This window comes from Oxyura jamaicensis, chromosome 3 (genome assembly GCF_011077185.1).
Source record: "Oxyura jamaicensis isolate SHBP4307 breed ruddy duck chromosome 3, BPBGC_Ojam_1.0, whole genome shotgun sequence".
NCBI lineage: Eukaryota > Metazoa > Chordata > Aves > Anseriformes > Anatidae > Oxyura > Oxyura jamaicensis.
This window is the reverse complement of record NC_048895.1, coordinates 31,369,202-31,390,690: the sequence shown is the minus strand read 5'-3', so window position 1 is coordinate 31,390,690 and position 21,489 is coordinate 31,369,202. Positions and strand designations below refer to the sequence as shown.

Sequence of the window (21,489 nt, the reverse complement as noted above, 5' to 3'; positions counted from 1 at the left end):
GCATTCATTTTCAGGAAAAGCAGAGGAAGGAGGAGCCTGGGGGTGGAATTCTACACTCTTACTTTCCCCAAGAGCTTTTGAGAGTTGTTCTGTAAATTAACGCTCCAGAAATGGAGAAAAATGCTACAGGCATAAAATGTTTGTAGGTTCTTTCAATGCCTAGGCACCATCTCTGGCCATAAGTAACACTGTCCAAAGACACAGACATCACGTAGCTAATGTCATAATTGTGCCTATACCAAACTCAAACAAAATCCACATGAAATCAAAGACCTGTTTGCACAGCCAATTTCAAGACTGACGACAAAGTTTGGTAGATTATATTGAAAGCATAATGATACGTTAATACATAAAAAATTGCCCATCTTTTACCTGGAAAGCATTTCTGTAAGTTGCACAAAGCCAGCGTATGCCAATTCAAATGCACCCCTGTGCCTCGACTGCAGTAGGTGATGTTTGAAGTACTCCCCGATATTTTTAACCTTTTAAAAATTAAAAAAGTTATTTAGAATTAGAAATAGACAAATTATTTACATATGCAAGATACTTCTACAGCTAAGACCAGAAATTCTCCCCGATTGAAAAGGCCAATGACAAAAGCAAAAAGCAATTAAAAGGCCTCTTGTAAAAAACTTAGAAGATTACAAAGATTATATTTAGTTCTTCAGTGTCATGTGTCATGTACTTGGAAGACTAAAAAAAATAAAGGGACATAAAATTAGCTGTGTCCATGAGGAGCACATACAGATCTTAAGCAAAGAATGGGACAACCCTGATTTTCAGAGGAAGCATTCTGAATCCTTGTTTGCCTTCACTCGTAACGTAAAATCCCAAAGCAAATCGGTACTACATTCTAACAGCAGAAACAAGTATCTATGAAAAATCATAAGAAAAGAAATTCAGATTTCAAAAGAATTGTGCCAAAGGGAAAAAAAATACCCTTATAAGCTATTCTTAAGGTTCCAGGATTCTGCATAATTGTCTTTGACTACTGGAAAATGTTTTAAAATAAGAGATGTATGTATGTATGGAGTAATGAGAGCTACATTTAAAAAATCTGAAAAAAATAAACGTTATAACTGAACTTTCATTGATAATTACTTTCTACAACTCTATCAAGACACCAAATTTTTAAAGCTGGTTGGAAGCTTAGAATGCCACAAAATCTCTTTCTACAAAAAAGATTCTAATTCTCATCAGCTTCCAAGTTCTAAATCAAACTTCTAATTTCATTTGTTTAAAATACGTAACACATTTCATTATGTCATGCAAAATTTTCTTCAGGAATATTTCCTGTAAGTTCTTCAACAAGAAGTTCTTCAAAACTTCTATATAAAAACCAAGTATAAAACAATTTCAAGCTTCTTATAAAATTCTTCTTACTCTCTTAGTTATACTTTAATAGTCTGACAAGTAATTAAGGCATCATAGGAGTTAATGTCATACCTAGCTGTATATGCTTATCGACCCTACTGTTAATTCCTATTATCCAATGAGAGTACAATAGTTAGGAAAAAAAAAAGAAAAAAAAAGAAGAAAATGTACTACTTCCTGCAGCTAAAACTGACCTAACATAAACCAAACAGTAACTGGAAATATTTGAGCTCAAACAGTTATTTATCTGAGTGGACTTTAAGCTATTTAATGTTATTTAATGTATCTGCAGGGTTTCAGCTTTCTAGCCCAAAAGCAGGAGTGCCTTTTTTCAGAAGCAACTGACCCACAGACAGACCAACTCTCCAGCTGTATAAACAAAACCTAACCAAGAAAGCCATACACGTGCAAATCAAATCAGTGCCCTGCTCCACCACCACCCTTTCTTTTTTTAGAAGAGCATGGAATTTTTTTGTCACTTAACTTTCAACTTTGCTATTTTTATTTCTGAGCTTTTTGCAACAGCTACAATGACTAGAAGCTTACATCACATTGAACTGGGATGTATTCACTTTCATTCATATGCTAGAGTTTGAAGAAGAAACTGCCCTAACTCAGTTTTCACATGACGTATGAACTTGCCTCAGGATCAATGATAGTACGTGTTCTTATCTAACAACATCCATAAGCATGGCATTTTTACTCCTCCAGGACTGAACACATAGCTGGAGTAGCATCTGGCTTCCCTGCATCATAAAAAAACCCATTCTCCAAATGTCAGGATGGACAACAAATCAAGGAATTCATGTTTACCACGTAACTGCAAAGATACATCAACTGTAAGAAAGAGTGACCATAGCAACAAACACTCCAGTTCAAGATGAAATACACAAATATGGAGTGGGGATCAAATACCTTAAATATATTTGATGTCCTTGACTAAATATTGAGAGTATGACAGGTTAGTCTTAATAACATAAGAACTGCAATTTACAGGGCCATGCTTGCTGTTGAAACCAAAAGTCTCTGTATTCAAGACGTATATTTGGTGCAACAGATTCTCAAAGTGCTTTTGGAAATGGTTGGTACATTCGTGCCTCCGCATCGTATTTTCCTGGTGAAAAGATACCACTGAGTGGTACTACATTCTAGGAAATATTTTTCCAAAATATTAGAAGAGGATGGCTTTAAACCCACAATGGAGTGTGAAAGCATCTCACAGAAACAACTGGTAGCTGGTGAACTACTGCCAACCATACTCAGCTCTACACGGGACAGATGACATTAACAAGTGAATAGAAGCTGGCTTTTGGTGTGGGTTTTTTGTTTTGGTTCATTGTTGGTTTGGTGACTTGTGCTGTTGTTGCTTTAAACAAAGAAAAACAACAAACAAACTTGTTCCTTTTAGAACAAACTGTCAAGTAACAATGGCAGCCACACTTGCACTGGTTGCACACATACATAACAAGTGAAGAGCTCTGCCAGTGCTGAAAGTCTTCTGCATGTGTCAAGGCTCCAGCACAAGGCTTACATTGGCCATCTCTGACTGTGAGGGCTAACACAAGCAGAACCCCTGGCACTGGGACAGTATTGGTACTTTACTTCTGCCTTTTTGGGCCTTTGGGACTTCTGCCTATTGGGCCTTTACTTCTGCCATCTGTTTCCTTTCACTTTGGTACACAGTTCTGGAAAGCTTATCTCCCAATATTATCTTCAAACTTCACTTGGAAATAAATAGGAGTTTGAGGAAGAGCTCAAAGTTCCTCCAGGCTTAGAGCACTGTCTCATGATTTGCAGGTCATGGGACAACATCAACAGAGTCTTTGTTGGTTATCTTTTGCTTGATTTCTTGGTTGCTTCTTGGACTTGTTTTCTATAGAAGACTCTTTGTATTAATTATGCTGACAGGCAGAGCTTTGAGTTTGACATCACCCATTTCTGGGTGAGATGAAGAATAAAAGACAGAACCCTACAACATGGGTAACATGCGACAAGAGACAGCATTTAACTGCTAGAAAGACGACTGCAGAATTAGAGCCACAGTCAGTTGGCTAACCCCACTACCTACATAGAAGCATGGTTCTGTTGTGCCATTTCTTAATGTGGACCAGCAATGAAAAATATTCTTTTCATTTGCTTGCTCAATTACAAAGGGAAAGAGTATGTGCAAATCCAACACGTAATGTGATCTTCTGTGTGTATAAATTGTGACAGTAACAGTGAATCCCGTAAGGTATAATTTAACACAGGTACTGACCTAAAGAAGAAGAAAGGTGCAAGACTAGGAAGGGAGGCTTTGCAACAGATTTTTCTCAACAATTATTTAGCCCTGATTAAATGCAGGGGCTTTTGCTCCAGTTGCTTGGAGCAATAGGATCCAAGATTTCTCCTGAGTTTCACCACTTGGTATTTTTAAATATCTAGACACTTACGGAACAAAGAAAAACATGGGCAACTATAAGAGAAAGCTGTATATGGATATCAAAATCCAACTCTTATTTCTCAGAACTGAAAAAATAAGCGTTTCATGGAACTCTCAAGCCACAGAAGTTCTGGTACTGGTATTTCTATTCATTTATGACGAAAACCTGGTTTTTGTCCAATCATGTACTTACAAAAAGTACAGTGAAAATGGCCATACCTTTTCCTTTAATACTTGTTTTACATACAGCCAAATGGTTATTTCCTTACTAGCCTGAGGAAAATCAGGATTTCAAATTGATTTCTTATCAAGTAACATTCTTCAAATTAGAGCATAGACGATGTTTTTACAGGAAGATATCAGAAGCACAAAGAATCCAATGAGGCAGCTATATGAAAAGAGGCTATGTTGCTTAATACCACAGCATTTCTGAAAAGGCAACAGCTCATGTCTGTTTTCTCCATGAAGATGAAGATGCTACAAGTTAGAGCTGACTCATGCTAAAATACCAATTCCTGTTTGACTTGGAGCCGATTAAGGAACACAGTGGTGCAAACACATATCTGCTTTCATCTACCCTCCAGATCTCTGCAACAATACAAGCACAGCTGTTAACCAGATGAAAACACAGAGGCTAGAGACACCACAAGGATAAAGATACTAATGTTATTTCCATAGCACTACAACATGAGATAACGTAAGAAATAAGACCTGCTGTACACTGTACTATTATTTATTTTATGATAGAAAGTAGTAACACCTAAGGGAAAACAATTTACTTCATCTTGGAAAGAAAAGAAGTTAAAATGTAGTGTGCCTTGCATATTTCAATCTTCCATGTAGACTGACTGGTTTTGTCAAAACCATATGGAAATGAAAAGATCATCAATTAAAAACAGAAATTTAATAAACACAAAATATTTCCCAAATAAATGCCTGTGGTAATCTAATTTCTTGTAAACACTGCACTCAATATTCTACAAGAGACCCAGATGGCATATTAACATTTCTGATCTCTGAAATCAAAAACATTGGAGGAAAAAGAGAGTCACATTACACACAAATTATCCATAATTCAATCTCCTATGTAAGACAAGACTAGGACTAGTCAGCATATTTCTCACTCAGAATTATTGATTATGAAGTTCAATTAATGAAGAGCTGTAAGCAAATTACCAACATCTACAGTTCAAAAAGAAATAGAAGACTGTTTAAAAACCAAATCAGTTTATAAGATTTTTAACTACTCCATAAAAGCATAAAAGATATGTATAATTCATACCTGTATCTATATAAAAATAAAATTAGTTTTTCTGAACATAATATACAACCTGTAAATAACCCAAAACAATTAGATTATTTTTCGAGTTTGTTAGCTATATATAACAACAACTTCACTTAGTTGTTACTACGGTAAGTATAATGCCTTCTGAATACCATTTTATCCCCCCAGAAACAAACCCTTAACTATGTACATGACAATAAAAATGCTTTTTTTTTCCCATATTGAAGGTAGCTTTATTTAAACAAATAGTTTTTTTGAAAACCCTTTTTTCCCAACTAAGAACATGAAGATTTTTTTATTTAATGAAAAGTACTTCCCTACCTGGTCTACAGTAATCAACCCATCTGAAGGTTCAGATGCAGCCTGTGTAGGCAAAAGCTTACACAGTGTCCCTAATAGCAGGGAGACTTCCTTCATGCTTCTCCAGCAACATACAAGAACCATTTGAGCTGTGACATCACACATTTGCCTTTCTTTACCTTAAAAATAAAAATCAACAAATGCAATAGTGTAACTTTAGGTTCTCAGGCACAGACTCGTAATTTAGATTTCATTTAGACTGATATACTTACAACATACAGTTCAGTATGGAACAATTCTAAACTTGGTAGCCCAAAAGATCAGTAAGTTCTGCCAACCCTAATTACTTCCCTTCTTGGAATGATGAACCTACTTAATTCTGCTTGGAAAGCACAGCTGTATACACCTTTACTGCTGTTTTAAAGAGTACCGTTTTTTTGGTCAACTTCAACAGTCAATTGCACATTGAACTACACAAACACCAACAGCTTTGTAGCTGAGCTCCAACAAACTCGCGCATCAAACATCAGTCCATCACTCACTACATGTTACTTGTGTTTCTGTTTTTAAAAAACTCTGATGTCCCCGTACTCACAGATCACACCGATGCGTTTTTCTTTAACGCAACAGCACCATCTCGTGGCCATCGCGTGATTACAACATTATTTACAGACGCTCGTGAAACAAAACATACGTCCCAACCAAAACTATTTTGTACACAGGAAAAATATGCGTGGAAAGAAATATCAAATATTTGTTTTTAAAACTTAAAAAGCTCATATAAACTATTACATTTAAAATGAACAGATATTACCTAAGTTTATGCAGGCACACAAGGAACATACTACAGTCTGAAATTCACAGCAGAAACAATGGAATTTTATAGCTGCTTTTTATTCCTATTTGTCTGCTTTATCAAACATTTTAGCACTGGAATCTTTTAAACAGAAGCTTCTGCTTATATGATCTCATGCAACAAGTTTTATTGCATGAATATATTTCCCACTAGTCTTGTGTACACTGGAGACCAAAATCATGCTAACACCTTTCAACAAGAAATGTGTTAAAGCGCTGCTTGATAGAAAAGGTGTTAAAGATTACCTGGCCAGTGCAGTTAGGGCAATAGAGTCTAGGCCAGTATCAAAACAACTCATTTTCACTTGTACCCTAAGAGCGATTAACCACAATCTTCCAGAAACATAGTGAATTAGTCTTTAAAACCATGCCCATGAATAACTAGCTTCTGACAGATTTATTGAAGAAGTGAAACATTATACGGAGCAAATAACTTCCAACTTTGATCACCCACATAAAATGCCTGCTCTATAAGGAATATCTTGATTTAATTACTAATACAGCGTTTGATTTACCTCTCATTTCTGTGCAAATATTTTCCATTGGCTTACGGACAGCCAGCTTTTCGGACTCTATTTTGCAGTGTTCCTTCAAAATTTTTGCTTGCATAAAATAATCATTTGTGTCCTGCGGCTGTATCTCATGCAGAATCATCTGCAACCGATCCGCTGTTTCTATACATTAAACAAGAAGAATATTTAAGCTACTTTTTGACTTCCAGTTCTTTATACAAATGTAATTTTAGGTACCTAAGTAAAAAAGAAAGCTTTTAGCAGTTAAAAAAATAAAAAATAGATGTAAAACTATGCTGACCACAAGGATTAGGAAATGAAGAAAACTAGGCTGCACAGTCACCTGTTTTGAAACAAATGCAACCACACAATCTGCAAATGCTTATTCCTTTTAATGCAGAAGTCAAGACAACCTCTATTAGAAGTTAAACTGAAAAGGACTGGTGCTAGGTGTAGTTCTGAACTGCTGTAAAGAATGAAGAGAACTCCATGTGCTTCAGATTTTACAGCTTCTTTTTGTTTGTTTACCTGCATCATTATCCATTGGAATGAGACCCTCTGGTGATGAGCTCTGCACTACCGGTGATACTACAGCAGAGAGTTCGTATGACATCAGAATGAGCCTAGCCACCATTTGCTTCCATTCAGTCATCAACATCAAGTTACTTTTATAGAGAAAAATAGAAAACATGGATTAAAATACTTTTACATTTAAAAGACAAAAAAGTGAAACATTTGCAACTAACTGTATTTAAGAAAGCTATTAATAAGGTACAGTTTAACAAGTCCTGAGTTTAATACTTACAAAGGAAGTATCTAACAGCTAGCTGAACAGTGGGAAAAACAGTAAGAGTGCTATAAGCCACCGGTACTGGACTTCCTCACAAATAACATCTTATACTTTTAGGTCCCAGTGTGTGCTTAATTATGGAGTTACAACTTACCATTTTATAGTATGCTTTACTTACTTAAAAGGTAATTGCTGCAAAGCTCCTGTTATACAATGCACTCTCCCATACATTGGGAACGATGCTGCTGCTTGAAGCAGAGAATTTTTGGCTTGAAATATTTCTTCTTCAACATTCACTAATAAAAGCTTGATAACTAAAATTTTTAAAAAAGTACAGTTTTAAATTATACATACAAATACATAGTATACTTTCCAAGAAACAAACCTGTTTTGAAGAAATAGGAATAAAACTTGTTTATACAACAGTTAATGGGAAATGCGCAGAAAATACATTTACCCTTTTTGCTCTTCTGTCCATTTAAATACCGCATTATTGCTGGAGTTTACGTAACTGAAACCCAGCAACAGTTGTTATATTCAATCTAGTCTGTCTGAACCAAACAACTGCAATGAAAAAGCACGGCCCAGATGCTGAACTCAAGAGACAATCCCACAGCTCATGGTGAAGTCAAGTGAAGTAACCTGCCACATACTGGAAGTCAGACTTTGCTCTTAGAGGCAGCTTAAATCAACGAACAGTTCAACAGATCAGAAGCTTCCAGTTAAATAAATGAATCTTTAATTAGCCACTGAAGAAGCTGTCCAATTTTGAAGGGTATATGTGCCAGCTTTATTTACATTTATACTATGCAGCACCTTGATGTCAGAATCAGAATGAACTGCAGATCCAAATAACAAACTGCAGATCACCAACAACAGGACACACTCTAACTGTGAGACATGAGATCACAGGTACATTTCCTTCATTTATGGTAATCATAAACACTTCTCAAAAACCATGATTTCACTGCATATGAAGAAAATAACTAATAAGCTGTTAGAAAGCCTATTAGTAAAGAAGCCAAAAAGGGCACAAAAAGCATACAATCCTGAGTGTACTAAGGATTACATTATTACAAATTATGAACTTACAGATTTTATTTTTATTGCAAATTAGAAAATCTGAAGGAAGTCTGCTTAATGAATTCACCGTATCATCTGGATCAAGAGCTACTCAGCTTTCATCCAGAGGCACCAAGAACATTCCACATGTGAACAAAGCCTAATCACTGCACAACATATGCACAGGACTGCAAAGTGAACATAACTCCAAGTGCTAGCACTGCCAATACCAAGTCCTTAAGCATGATACAGACAAACCACAGCTGCCTTCACTCTGGGTGAGTGAGCTCTTAGAAGGAAACAGAGGGTCTTGTCCAGCACTCAATGTACACATCTTCAACAAACTAGCTATTGAGGCCTCAATGTCACTTTCCCTTCAACGAAAACACTAGCGAAATCCATCCTCTGAGAACATATAATAGCCTCTACATGAACAGGTCTGGCTTCTTAAAGATTAAAATCAAATAAAACAGCAAAATCAAAATCTTTTAGAAATAAGCATCTCTAACTCACTAAGCCTCCTACCAAACGCCTTGAGGAAAAGCAGTAAGGTTTTAAATAAATATAAAAACAGGTGTGTTAATTTCCCTGAAAACTTACCTGCTAAAGTGTTCTTTTCCATGGTACTTGCTGATGTGTTTTCATCCATCTGGGGGGTATGCTCAATCCATTTTCCTAAACAAGTATGCTGCAGTTCCTTATGATATACTAAGATGTTCAACAAATATGATGCAGTGACACAATCGTACGGCTTGGTACTCGTGCTAAGATCCATTGCTGCTTGGAACAGTAGATCAATGTTTTCAGAATCCTGAAAGAAAAAAAAAAAAGGAAAAAAAAGGAAAAAAAAAAAAGTATCTCTCATTTAATTGAGCTGCCATACTGATTTTACTAAACTAGGTAGCACCCTGAAACCGAAGAATGTACTTTTCAGCAAATCTGCTGGTACATATTTGTTAAGAAATGCTTTTTTGTACACCAATCATCTTAAACACAAAATATGAATGTGTATGTATTTAGCAAATAAGCTGTTACTTTCCCATTGAAGATGGAAACACACATTTATAAAGCAGTATTCGAACAAACTGAATGTCACAGAAGGAAGTTTGTTTCCAAAATACTGTGTTCTATCTGCTAATGGTCATCACAGAGAAGCACATTTTATTAGAAAGCAGTGTTTTTCCATCTATAATTTTGAATTTAAAAGTATTACTTCATGAAATAATCATAAAAATCCGTATCAAGTCAAAGTGAAAATTTTAGAGAAATATAAAAGAATAAGAAAATGAAATCCTGAGACCAAATCAGAGAGGAAAAGAAACACAGAGCTAAATTTCTTAAAATTAGAGAGTACCAAGACAAAATACCCCAATAATTTTCAAAGGTTTATCACAACTAAGGAGCCTGCGTTACCCATCCCTTTGATAGTAGGGCACACTTTCCCAGTATTAAAGTGTGCTTAGCAAACAGTTTATAGCCATACCCAATGAACTTCCTGAACTCTCTCATCCATTAGTGAAACAAGCCTCCTTAGGTAAGGGCCAAAGCTGTGCAAAAATATATATAGAAAAACTAGGGATGAACACTACTGAGGTCAATTTGGATCAACTTCTCATTTTCAGGAGTTATGTTTTGTATCCAATTCAAGTACCTAGAATATTTGTGCTTCATGAACTGATCCTCTTTAAACTATTTTTTGTTACATACCTGTAAGCTAAATGCAACATCTCGCAGTTTCATCAAAAGCTCAAATGCTAGGACTTTTACTTCTTCAAAAGTACTGGCAAAACATTGAATCAAAGTTTGGACACGAGAAGAATCCATCTCCTGATCCAACTTAAAAATGTGCACCTGTCCTGTTCAAAGAAATCAATTTTTCTGTTAAACTGTATTTTTTTTTCCAAAATCAGCACTGCATTCATATCTTATTTAAATCTACTAACAGAAACACTAAAATGGAATTTTAGCTAAAGCATTATTTCAATTTATTTAAATAGTATATATATATATATTTATTATTTCAACAAGTATTTCTTTAATATAGCATGCTTATTTTTGAAAAAGGTTACCATATAAAAAAATTACTCTCAGTTATGCACAAAATAACTTATTGTCAAAAACAAAATTTCATTTATCCAGCTTTGAAAATAATCTTTATTTTAGCTTTATTTTTTTTTAGAATTAGAAAATAATTCCTTTCAAAAAGGGTTTAAGACTTCAGCATTCTGCTGGTGTTTGTTTTTGTTTTTTTTTGTTCCTTCCCCCAGTGACAAGAATAACCCTCTGAAAGTTACTAAGCTTTTTCACTTCTAATTTAGTCAGATTAGGAGTCATGATTTCCGAGGACTGATCTAATGCCAGAAAGAAGCCAGAAATTAAGACGTAAACAAGTGCACCATAGTCCAGCAACAAACACAATTGCAGCTAGATCTCCCTTTTTAAAAGAATGTCAGGTTTCTGAAATATTAAAGCTGCTATAATTGAGTCCCAATACAAATTTCTGCTAAACAAATAAATGCAGCAACAACATACCACAAACTCATAATGAAACAGTGAACATATTAATGACTTATTACAGATTTAATGAAATTAATATCTACCAAGAAGGTCTTCTCCTTCTCAAAATCAAATTTTATCTTACATGCCTAATTTCTTTAAACAATAATAATTCAAATTTAACAAAAATTTGCTTTAAGTTGACCATATGATACAGAGATAAGATTTAGCAAAACCACCAATATGCCAAGACTAACTCTTGAATCCAGGTTGTTATAATGGTGTAGAAACTAAAGTAACAGCAGCAGCAGATCATCACCGGTTGTCCAATTACAGTATTTCTTATTTAGTATAAAATATTTTAAGGATATACAAGTCTTTTCAATTATGTTTTTATTGTCTCAACATTTTAAATGATGTATTATTAAGATATTAGAACAGGTGAAGAAGTTATTAAATATACTGAATCTTGTCCAAAATCTTCATTTGTGACAACAAAAATTCAACAACAAAAATATTACTAAAAACACATTATAAATGAAAATACCAATTTAAGAGAGGCATTCAATGGACCATAAATAGTTGTATTTACTTCAAAATTCCATTGGCTATTAAAATATACTATCCTTGCTTGAGATTATTTCATTTCTATTATATTTCCTAACGTAAGTGTTTTACTTTGACAGCAATTAACCAGCCAGCATGGAACAATCTTCTTGAGTAACTCCCATTCCTACACCCTATAAATGAGGTCTCTCACCTTTTGGAACAGAAAATATTTCAGCTACTGATCCTAAAATAGTTAGAGCAGAAAATCTGGTTGGGTGCGATGAACCAGGAAACAGCGCCTCAAAAAGTCTGTCACATACAGAAGACATGAAATCCTAAAGATCACAGGAGAGATTTTAAGACAGTTTGTTTGCTGTCCCACAAAAAGGAGTTTAAGTAAATGAATTTAGGACATTCTGCTTTAAGTGTTACCCCCAAAATTCGGAACTTCTGGTTCAATTTGGAGGAATGGAAGGCCTACAAATTTCTAGTATTGACCAACTTCTTCTTTCCTGGAACACATGAAGGTAGGCAGATTTTTTTGTAAAGAGTTTCCCTTACCTACTCCCACAAAGATAACATGATTTTATCAAAGCCTTAAAAAGCAGTTGAGCCAGCAAAGCATAGCTCAAAACAAGAAGCAGTTTCACACAAGAAACTGATTATGTGGGCCTTTAAAAAAGGAGAAAAAGGACAAATACAAAAGAAGTGTTCATACTGACGTCTTTGTGCTACAGCTCAGTCATTCATTTCCTTACTGATCATCCTGGAGAATTAGCAGAAAGCTAATTCTGCTAATTAGCAGAAGCTCAGGAGATCTCTATTTCAAACCAAAGTAATGCACATCATTTAAAACTTCTGACTCAATTGCCAGCAGCTCACAAGACATTTACCAGAAGATCTCAGATTGGATTGGAGATACCTCTACAGTCAGTCCCCGCTTGCAGCTGTTTCAGTTCACTGAACAATCCCTCAGAAAGTAACCTGGATTGCTTTCGGACTAAATTAAGCTTAAAGATGCTCTCCAAAAACTAACAGGCACACAGCTCATGTGACAACACCACAATTAGTAAAAAATAATTTACACAAGTACATACAATGTGGATGAGGTCCTCAGCACTATTTCACTTTACAGGTTTATTCCTTCTGCACTGCAGTGTTTCCTAATACAGGCAGGACCTAACTTACCCAGACGTGTTTTCAAGAAAAATTAACCACCTTTCAGGAATGCTTTCCCACCTCTTACTGTTATCATCTATACCTCTAGTAATCTAACTTAATTCATATCTACTTACTTTATATTGCTGCAAAATCCCCGAAGGATGCCTTTTAGTTGAGTCTTCAAGTAATTCTTGCTTGGTTTTATTTTGCTCCAATTTATAAAGCACCTGGGAACTTTCTTGTATTCTACAAAATAACTTATAAAACAAAAACCAAAACATAGCTAAGGCAAGAGTCACTGAAGTTAAATAAGGGCAAAGGGGACTTTCAGCTTAATTTCCAGATTGTGTTGCTTATAATATTTAAGATTTCTGTGTACAGTGTAACACAGAACCGATCCTTTTCTCTCCCTCCAAAAACAAGGTGTTTTTTTTTGCTCCCCATCTCTTGTGGCCATGCTTTTTCCCATGCCTCTACACCTCAATATCTATTTCCATCTTCCTTAAATTCATGCCTACTCTTCTTCTCCCACCTCCCCATTTTCCATGGAACATAAGTTCCCATATAAGGCAAGTTCAGTTAATGTACATCATTCTTATAGCTTCAGTGTCTTATGGAGCTTAACTCACCTCAGAAGTTCTTCCTCCCAGCTTTTATTACCCACTACTATTATTTCCTATTATTTCCTATTACACTTCCTCCAACACAGGTTTTCCATCTCGATTCCTCAGCTTGTATAAGGCATGAATGGAATAGAAGGGCTTCTGCTCTTTTGTTTCTGCCAAGCCTATTTCTCCCTGTTTCCCCCTGCTCTTTTTCCAACTAATTATTTTTCCTTCCACATTGCTTTCTTTGCCACCAGCATCTTCCAAAACATTCTGTGCAAATACATGGTTTCCTCATCCTTGCCATATTCTCCCACCATGTTCTCCCACATGTGACTCTGGCATTATCTACACTGTCAACCCACTCAGTCCCTGCGGACTATAACATCACAGCCACACACCATGCCAACCACAGCTTTTCCTTCATATTCCTTTACCCTGTCTTCCCAGTCATGCTGCTGAGGCTGACCAAGCGACTTTGACTGTTGCCTGAGCTCTGATTAAGTCTTAGTGCAAAACAAGAGTAATACAAGCTTCAGGGCTTACTCTACGGCACAAAGTTGCTTTGCACTTGTCATTGGTCAAGTATGCGTACAATGACAAGTTAACTAACACTCCCTACCATTTTTGATGGAGTTGCTGTATCTATTGCTTAAGTTTTTGTTTAAGCCACTCTTGCGCGGAATAATTTAGCATCATTCTGTTGCGTAATACATACAACATAGACCTGATCTTAGAGTTTCTACTTTTTCAGATGTGCAACTTCTAACAGTAGGAAAATTTTCAAAACGTGCAATGTAAATAAATCAGTAAGCACAGTCAACATTTTGTTTACAAATTTAAATTACCTTTCGTAGTAAAGAACATATCTGTTGCCTTACTGAAGGAGATTGACTGTTCAAGTTGTACTCAAGGAAAAATAGAATTAGATGCATTTCTTCCTTAGACACAATTTCTGTGCTACGATGGGTTTCACAAAGCAAACCTAAAGCATCAATGCAAACCTGAAAGATATTTAGATGTTAAACAAAGAAGAGTTACAGACACCTATGACGCCATCTTTAAAACAAAACTGACACAAAATTTAGGATCTAAGCAATTCTTCTAATTTGAAGACGCACAAAAAAAATGTCCCTCTACCTGATTGTGCTGATGCACTAGACCCTGCTTTATACATTCAGTAGATACAAGACCATTGCTCATGACACTTGAAAGTTCCAGGTGTCCGTGAGCCCTGGCTGTTCTTAGGCATGCCATCAGGGCTCCAAGAGCTCCTCTGGTACTGCAAGAACCTTAAAAATAAATAAATAAATAAATAAATAAGAAATATAGCATTATTATAATATATAATTATAGCCTGATTAACACAACAAACAAAATACTAACCTGCAGGGCTTGTCAGAAACTCCACATACTTCCAACTCATCATGAACCTATCACATCCTTTTTTCTCTAAGCCAATAAAGCCCAAAAGACAGTCTGTCACAGATTCAACTCGTTCTAAATTGCCTGGTTCCCAAAAGCTTCTTCCCAAATAGGTCACACAGAAAAAGGACCTTGTGATGTCTCAAAAGCCATTACTTGAGAATTATATTCAATTACATCAAAAACTACAAGAGATTCATAAATCTAATTGCACGTATTTGGAAAAAAAAAAGCCATCTGCAAAGCCCTGCTATTGGACATGCCTATATTGGAAACAATAATAGAACAGAAGAATAGGAAAAAAGCCTGCTTCTTAACAAAGTCTGACATGGAAAGAGAGCAGTAAGACACCCGCAGTTAGAACACTATTTTTTCTGCTCGCGGCATGAAGACTCTTGTGATTATTATGAATCCCACCCTGAAGCACTGACACAAATCAACAACCATCTGGATTTTTTTTCCCCAGCTTAATTCTAACAGAATAATAAATCAGAAATTGCATTTCCAAGACCGATTGTTGTGTTTTTTTAAACTCATTATACTTACAAATATAATTTTATTTATTTTCTTACCAAGGTTAGCATCTGCAGAAGCCTGAAGAATTCTCATCATGTAGCTGAGACTGTCAGGGCTGCATTTGAGCAATTTTGGTAAATAATAATCTATTATATAAGTAGTTTGGTCATGGTTCCCTTCACACAGTATTAGAAGAAGAGGAGAAACCCAGATGTCATGCCACTGGTCAATCCACGAACTTTCCTTAAAACTCGAAGTAAACTGCACTTTGTGATTTGTAAACATGGTTTCCAAAAGATCACTTGCATAGGGTGCAAGAGACTGATCATTCATCATATCCAAGATTTGTCCTGGAATTGTTCTGTCCAACTGTAGTATACTTTCAGTGCCCACACACTCCACAAGACAGCCAAGACAAGCGTATTTTCCTTTCACATGCCATTCCAAACTCAGCAAATGCTTGGTCAGCCTTGCAAAGAATGGGTCTGATTTTAAATTGCATCCAGTAACAATGGTTTGGTGTATCTGAAGAAGATTCCTGAATATCAATTTGGTTTGGTGTCTAACAACATCTAGAGGGTGTTCCCAGTGTGTGTAAACATATTCCAGCAGCTTCCCAATTACCTCTGAGTTCCCGTTAAGTTTGATTTTTAGATCTGGGGAGTCTGAATCGAGGGCAGCTAGTGCTGAATTAGTCCAAATAGCAACAATTCTCGATAAACATATTGCCATACTGGATTCTTTTAACCTTTTTAAAAGAACAAACAACAACAACAAAAATATTATCTTCATTTGTCATTTCTATTAAAAAAAAAATAGTAACAATTTTATGTTTCAAAGTAATTATTCATCACCTTAGTTTATCTCACACTAAAACAGATGAGGAAACACCTACCCATCATTGAAGACAAAGAAAAAACTAATGCAAAAAGGTTTTGGATGCTTCAAATTGTATGCTCTGTCACCTGACACGCTGCTAACTGGTCACAGCTAAAACCACCTAAATATGATGACATGCAACTAGAGCAGCAATTTTTAAAACAAAAATGAATACCCACATGGCAGTATTTGAGCAACATTATGTTGCATGCTTCTTGAAAATTTAAGGAAAAGTTTCCACTGCCATACAAATAAAAAATTAAAAAGAACTGTATGTCTCAATCACAAATCACAAAACTGACCTCCAAGACAGAAACCACGGTTGAATAGAATACTAATCTCCTATCCAACAGGCTGGCAGTGCCTCAGATGCAAGTAATCAGTGCTTGTAATCAGGGAAAGAAAAGTGTTATTTCAGGTATTTCATTTACTGGCACACTTTGTATTCTTCTGTACTTTTAATAGCATTAGAGGTGATGTCCTGAAACTATAGTTTATCTGTCTACATAAGAATGGATTTTACCATACATTAACTCCAAGTTGTTGGAAAACTACAATTTATGCTGGACAAAAGAGCATTTCATTTTAGCATGCAAGAGGAAAATGCAACTTAAGACTTTCTGAAACTTACAGAATTATTCTTAATATATTAAAAAGGGTGGTATGATTATCACAGGAAACCAAAATAATTATATTGGAAGCACTGAAGATATATTACTCTAGGACCATGACCCATGCAAAGTAAAAAATTAAGCATGACACCGAAAAAAAAAAAATGAAAACACAGGCTTACTCTGAACTCAAAGACAACAAGACTGATGCAATATCTAGTAACAGTTTCTCTCCACTTTCACCCATGTTGCTATTCTTCCAATCCAGCATAGCCAATGCTCCATGGCAAAGAAAGGGAAGGACTGAGTCTGAGAGTTCCTCTGTACACAGAGTCCCACAATTCCTCACAAACCATGCTGGCATGCCTGCATGCTTCTTCAATCCAAGAAGTAAGTCACTGACCTGTAATAGCAAGATACAACTTAATACACTACCTTAGTGTATGAGAAAAGGTATTTTGTGCATATGTGCAAATCTTAGAAGATGTGAAGAGATTTCAGCATTATGTTTTTCTTATAAATTCAAAAACCTTCTATGATTATTTCATACAGAGAATAAAGAATTTAAATTCCAACAAAAGACCGATGCAGAGGTTGGCAGGCCCTGCTACCTCTATCAGCAAAGCCTCTAAACAGCACCGGCAGCATTGGTTAACACTACTGTATTTCACAGCCCTTAGAGAACATACATACTTACCAAGGAACGTAATTCTTCAGCTGGCTCATACATAGCTTTAGTAAACAGAATAAAGGCCAGTCCTGAGGTAGTCTGAACAGTCTGCATTAGAGTTTCTACATGACAGAGAAAGGTTTTTACTTAGAAGCGCAGCAAACATTATGTGGCAGAACTGTGTATCAAAATTGTAATGTTGGCATTGAATTTTCCTCTACTACTTATAGTTGTATATTCATAAGTCTGTAGTGTCTGCCTGGATAGCAAGTTTTAACAAATTCATATTTCAGTGTAATAGGTAACTATAAGTACCTTTCAACAAATAGAAAATACAGAACTGCCTGGTAAGAAAAGGAGGACCATGGCAGAACTTACTTATCAAGTTCTACAGTAAAAAAATAACACCTGTAGAGGAAGTAACTATGATTAGTTACAGTGCATCAATAAACAGTTCTGACTGCATAATTCATACAGATACACATTGTGATCTACAAATCTTAGCTCACAGAAAGACCTACTGCTGGTCCCCACTGCCATTAGTCTCAGCAGTTCAACTTCCATCAAAGCTAAAACAAGACAAGTTTTTCTACACACAAGCTGAGTGTACTGTAAAGAGAATAAGACTGACTTAATTAAAACATTTCTTTCTGAATGTTACTAAACTTACCATCCATTAGGAAGCTGATGGAACTTTTCAGTAAACTACACATACTTTGCCAAATGCAAGACTCATGATTTTTCCAAAGACTTCCCTGAATATTTTCTTGCAATTTCTGTACAAGCATCATGGAAACTTTAATGGCCATCAATAAATCATGCATCAACTGTGTCTGAACTACACGATTTCCACTATTCTTTCTGGGGGAAAAAGAAGAGAAGATATGCTTATGAACAGGAAACAAAACCCATTCTTCACCATCCCCAGAAAAACACATTCTGCCAATTTTAGATACAAATAGTGCTAGAAATTAAATTATTGTTCAAGTTGACCAAACTAGCGGAAAGCACAAAGAGGACTTGGACAGTGTTTTAAAATGATGGTAAGAAACACGGTAAAAAAAAAATAAATGACAGTTTCTGTATGTTCCCATTACAAACTTTCACTCATTTGATTCTGCCTGAACAGGGCAGAATCTAAAGAGTGACAGAACACAATGCTGGTCCTTTCTCATTTTATTAAACAGTTCCTCTGTGCACAAAGCATATTTCTATCATTCAACTCTCTTCTAATGTGAAGACAGACAAGCTGTAAGCCTGTAATATACAAAACATTCCATTAAGCACTGTTATCCTGTTATCCTCCAGGCACATTGTAAGAGACCATAGTGAAGACGCTTCACTTTATGTTATGTTGGAAAATGTCAAGATACAAAATGATGACTGCTGTGACAGTTAAACAGCATATCAATACTGAATTAAACACTTATGAAAAGTGGAAGAGAAATGCTCTAACTGAATTTTAATAAGTGTATTTATTAATTACAGTGTTCAGTCACAATTCAGATAGCAAAACCACAACTCAAAGGCCTCCCTTAAAAGTAGTAGCTGTACCACAATATCAGTGCCTTAAATACTACCACCTTTTTGTTCCTTTCTTCTCTTACTATCATCATATTACTACAAAAGAAACATTTTTTATTTTATATATATACACCCCTGTAAACTGACATTCACATCTTTCATCGATGCATGGCTATCAAAGTGATAGTCTGTATTAAATTATCTTGCAAGAATTAAATGAAAACAGATAAAATACAGCTTATATTGATTTCACTTGCCTGTTTTCTTCCTGTATGTCAAGTAGCGACTTTTGCAGGAACTGAAGAACTAATGGAAATAATTACATTATGAATTTATTTAAAAGAGAAGTGGAACAGAAAAATCCCAGCCATCACACATACACACACATCACACTCACACACAACAATAAGTTATGTCTATAGCAGTGTTTCATCCACTCCATAAAGAAGTTAAATAGAAAATGCAGTGTAGACACAAAGAAGCAATGCTGGAACAAAATCTGTTTTTTTTTAAACAAACTGGTACAAAGTAAGAGTTTTCAACACACTTGCTCTGATCCTGTGAGGCATCCAGAATTCTGGCTCCTCAATGAAAAGCTGAAATTACCAAGAGCTCAAGACACAGCAGCAATAAAAGGTCCACAAAAAGCTGTGAACATTATTTGCATGCTGAGGGCACAACAGGTGATGTTATCCCATAGTTTCCAGACAGATGCAGTAAGTGACTCTGAATCGCTGAGGTTCAATAATAAATGGTTTTACCAGCAAATCAAACTGCTGCCAAATTACTGCAAAACAAAATTCTTGCCATAGCAGACTAGGGCCTGCTGTATGAAGACTGGATGTTAACAGCTCAATGTTACCATACTCAACTTCAACATGAGGGACAGAACAGAGATTATTTCACGTAAAGTAGCACTGACTCTGACAGTCCATTAAGATCACTCATTGGTACCCTCAGATTTGTATCTGGGGATGCTCAGTAAATAAAGATTGATTCCTGGAAATTAAAGGTACAAACCAAGGAAAAATCCTTGACAAAGAAAGTACGCTGTGAAGAAGGTCCTAGTCATTAAAAATGAATAATAATGAAATCAGATCTGACAGATCTTTGTGCCTACAACAAACTACTTCTTCACACACAACCCTCCCTCAACAATCTAAAGTGAAATCTAATATAAACATAATTTTACCTTCTTCAAACAGGTTCTTAATACTTGCTTTACCTAGAGGAAAGACAATACATTTTAAATAGTGACCATTGAATAGTGAATACTAGCCAAAAAAAAACCACTTTTTTTACATAAAGATGGAAACAGCATCATTAGGTTCTGCACCAAGATGCAAAACAATGCTGAGCACGTTAGAACACAAGACAATGTATTAGGTATCAACATACCTAAGCTGAAGTCCTCCATACAGGAAGCAAGGTTATCCAGTACTTTTCTGTACAAATATATATCCGTGATTTTCAGTTCTTCCTTAAGGCAGCGTACAAAGCTTTGAACAGCTAACGGCATCAACGGCTCAGGAAGACCATTTAGCAAACTACAACAGTAAGAAACAGAATGATCAGTTACCTCACACTGAGGTACGTGAAATTCCACTCAACCTAAGTCAGTGTCAGCTAAAGCTCCCATAATAGACACGTTGCTTCCGATATTAGCCCTCTCCCAACACTTTCTGCAAAGGATGCGTTCTATCTATCAGATTATACAACTGCAGCCTATAACACTTCAAAAAAAATAATTCAAGAACTGACAGCATGTTATCACTGTTCCCCTTTTGGTTTCATAGTCAGAAAACTACATCTCTAGTCTTGAAGGTGCACAGCAGAAAGTTCTAAGAATGTCCAGACATGACTTTCTGCATCTGCTCTGGAATACAGGAAGGACATTAAACCTCCTTAGTTTTTTCTTACCAATAAACATTTTTCAAAATTTCCTTCTGAAATAATTTCAGTTGAGTCTAAATCTACAGGAATTATACAGCCTCCTAAGAACACTTATATTTCCTCTGCGTAACTTCTCTTCTTCTCCATTTTATCTACTTGTATTCCTAGGAACTCCTTAACATTTCAGCCTACCCTTATTTAAAATCAAAGAAAGATTCCCTGTAGCCACATATTTAACTCATGGGCTTGTTCTCCGGTCAGCCCACTTCAGACTTTGAAGTAACATTTCTAAAAGAGGCATGTATACTGACCTTAGATAAAAAGGGTCACTACAGGAGAAAACAGCAATATGAACAGATCTATGCAGCTACCACTAGCACGACCACTAGTATTACTAGCACTACCCCAATATACCACCAGCATTCAACAGCATCTATCAAACATATTTTGTTTTAAAGTAAACTTGTTCTAACTTCGAAGGAACAAAAACCTGTCAAAGCAGTGTGATGCCCTGGCATTAAATGAAATACTGGATGGAAGCCCTGGAGGTCTCATTTGGA

The 21,489-nt window shown here is 35.8% G+C and overlaps 1 protein-coding gene across 4 annotated transcripts in view; it reads right to left on the bottom strand.

Moving 5' to 3' along the window:
* THADA (THADA armadillo repeat containing) overlaps nucleotides 1-21,489 on the bottom strand; it is a 161,167-nt gene that overhangs the window by 136,356 nt on the left and 3,322 nt on the right. For all 4 annotated transcript variants that reach the window (XM_035321145.1, XM_035321146.1, XM_035321144.1 and 1 more), the window contains exons 5-22: nucleotides 20,435-20,583; nucleotides 20,229-20,261; nucleotides 19,294-19,342; nucleotides 18,183-18,373; nucleotides 17,540-17,634; nucleotides 17,025-17,245; nucleotides 15,409-16,100; nucleotides 14,552-14,703; nucleotides 14,260-14,415; nucleotides 12,941-13,063; nucleotides 11,857-11,980; nucleotides 10,308-10,456; nucleotides 9,201-9,411; nucleotides 7,717-7,852; nucleotides 7,277-7,413; nucleotides 6,752-6,910; nucleotides 5,403-5,560; nucleotides 373-482 (exon numbers count right to left, since the gene is read on the bottom strand). In XM_035321145.1, coding sequence (XP_035177036.1) covers nucleotides 373-482; nucleotides 5,403-5,560; nucleotides 6,752-6,910; nucleotides 7,277-7,413; nucleotides 7,717-7,852; nucleotides 9,201-9,411; nucleotides 10,308-10,456; nucleotides 11,857-11,980; nucleotides 12,941-13,063; nucleotides 14,260-14,415; nucleotides 14,552-14,703; nucleotides 15,409-16,100; nucleotides 17,025-17,245; nucleotides 17,540-17,634; nucleotides 18,183-18,373; nucleotides 19,294-19,342; nucleotides 20,229-20,261; nucleotides 20,435-20,583 — 3,045 coding nt within the window. The remainder of the gene's footprint in view (nucleotides 1-372; nucleotides 483-5,402; nucleotides 5,561-6,751; nucleotides 6,911-7,276; nucleotides 7,414-7,716; nucleotides 7,853-9,200; nucleotides 9,412-10,307; nucleotides 10,457-11,856; nucleotides 11,981-12,940; nucleotides 13,064-14,259; nucleotides 14,416-14,551; nucleotides 14,704-15,408; nucleotides 16,101-17,024; nucleotides 17,246-17,539; nucleotides 17,635-18,182; nucleotides 18,374-19,293; nucleotides 19,343-20,228; nucleotides 20,262-20,434; nucleotides 20,584-21,489) is intronic.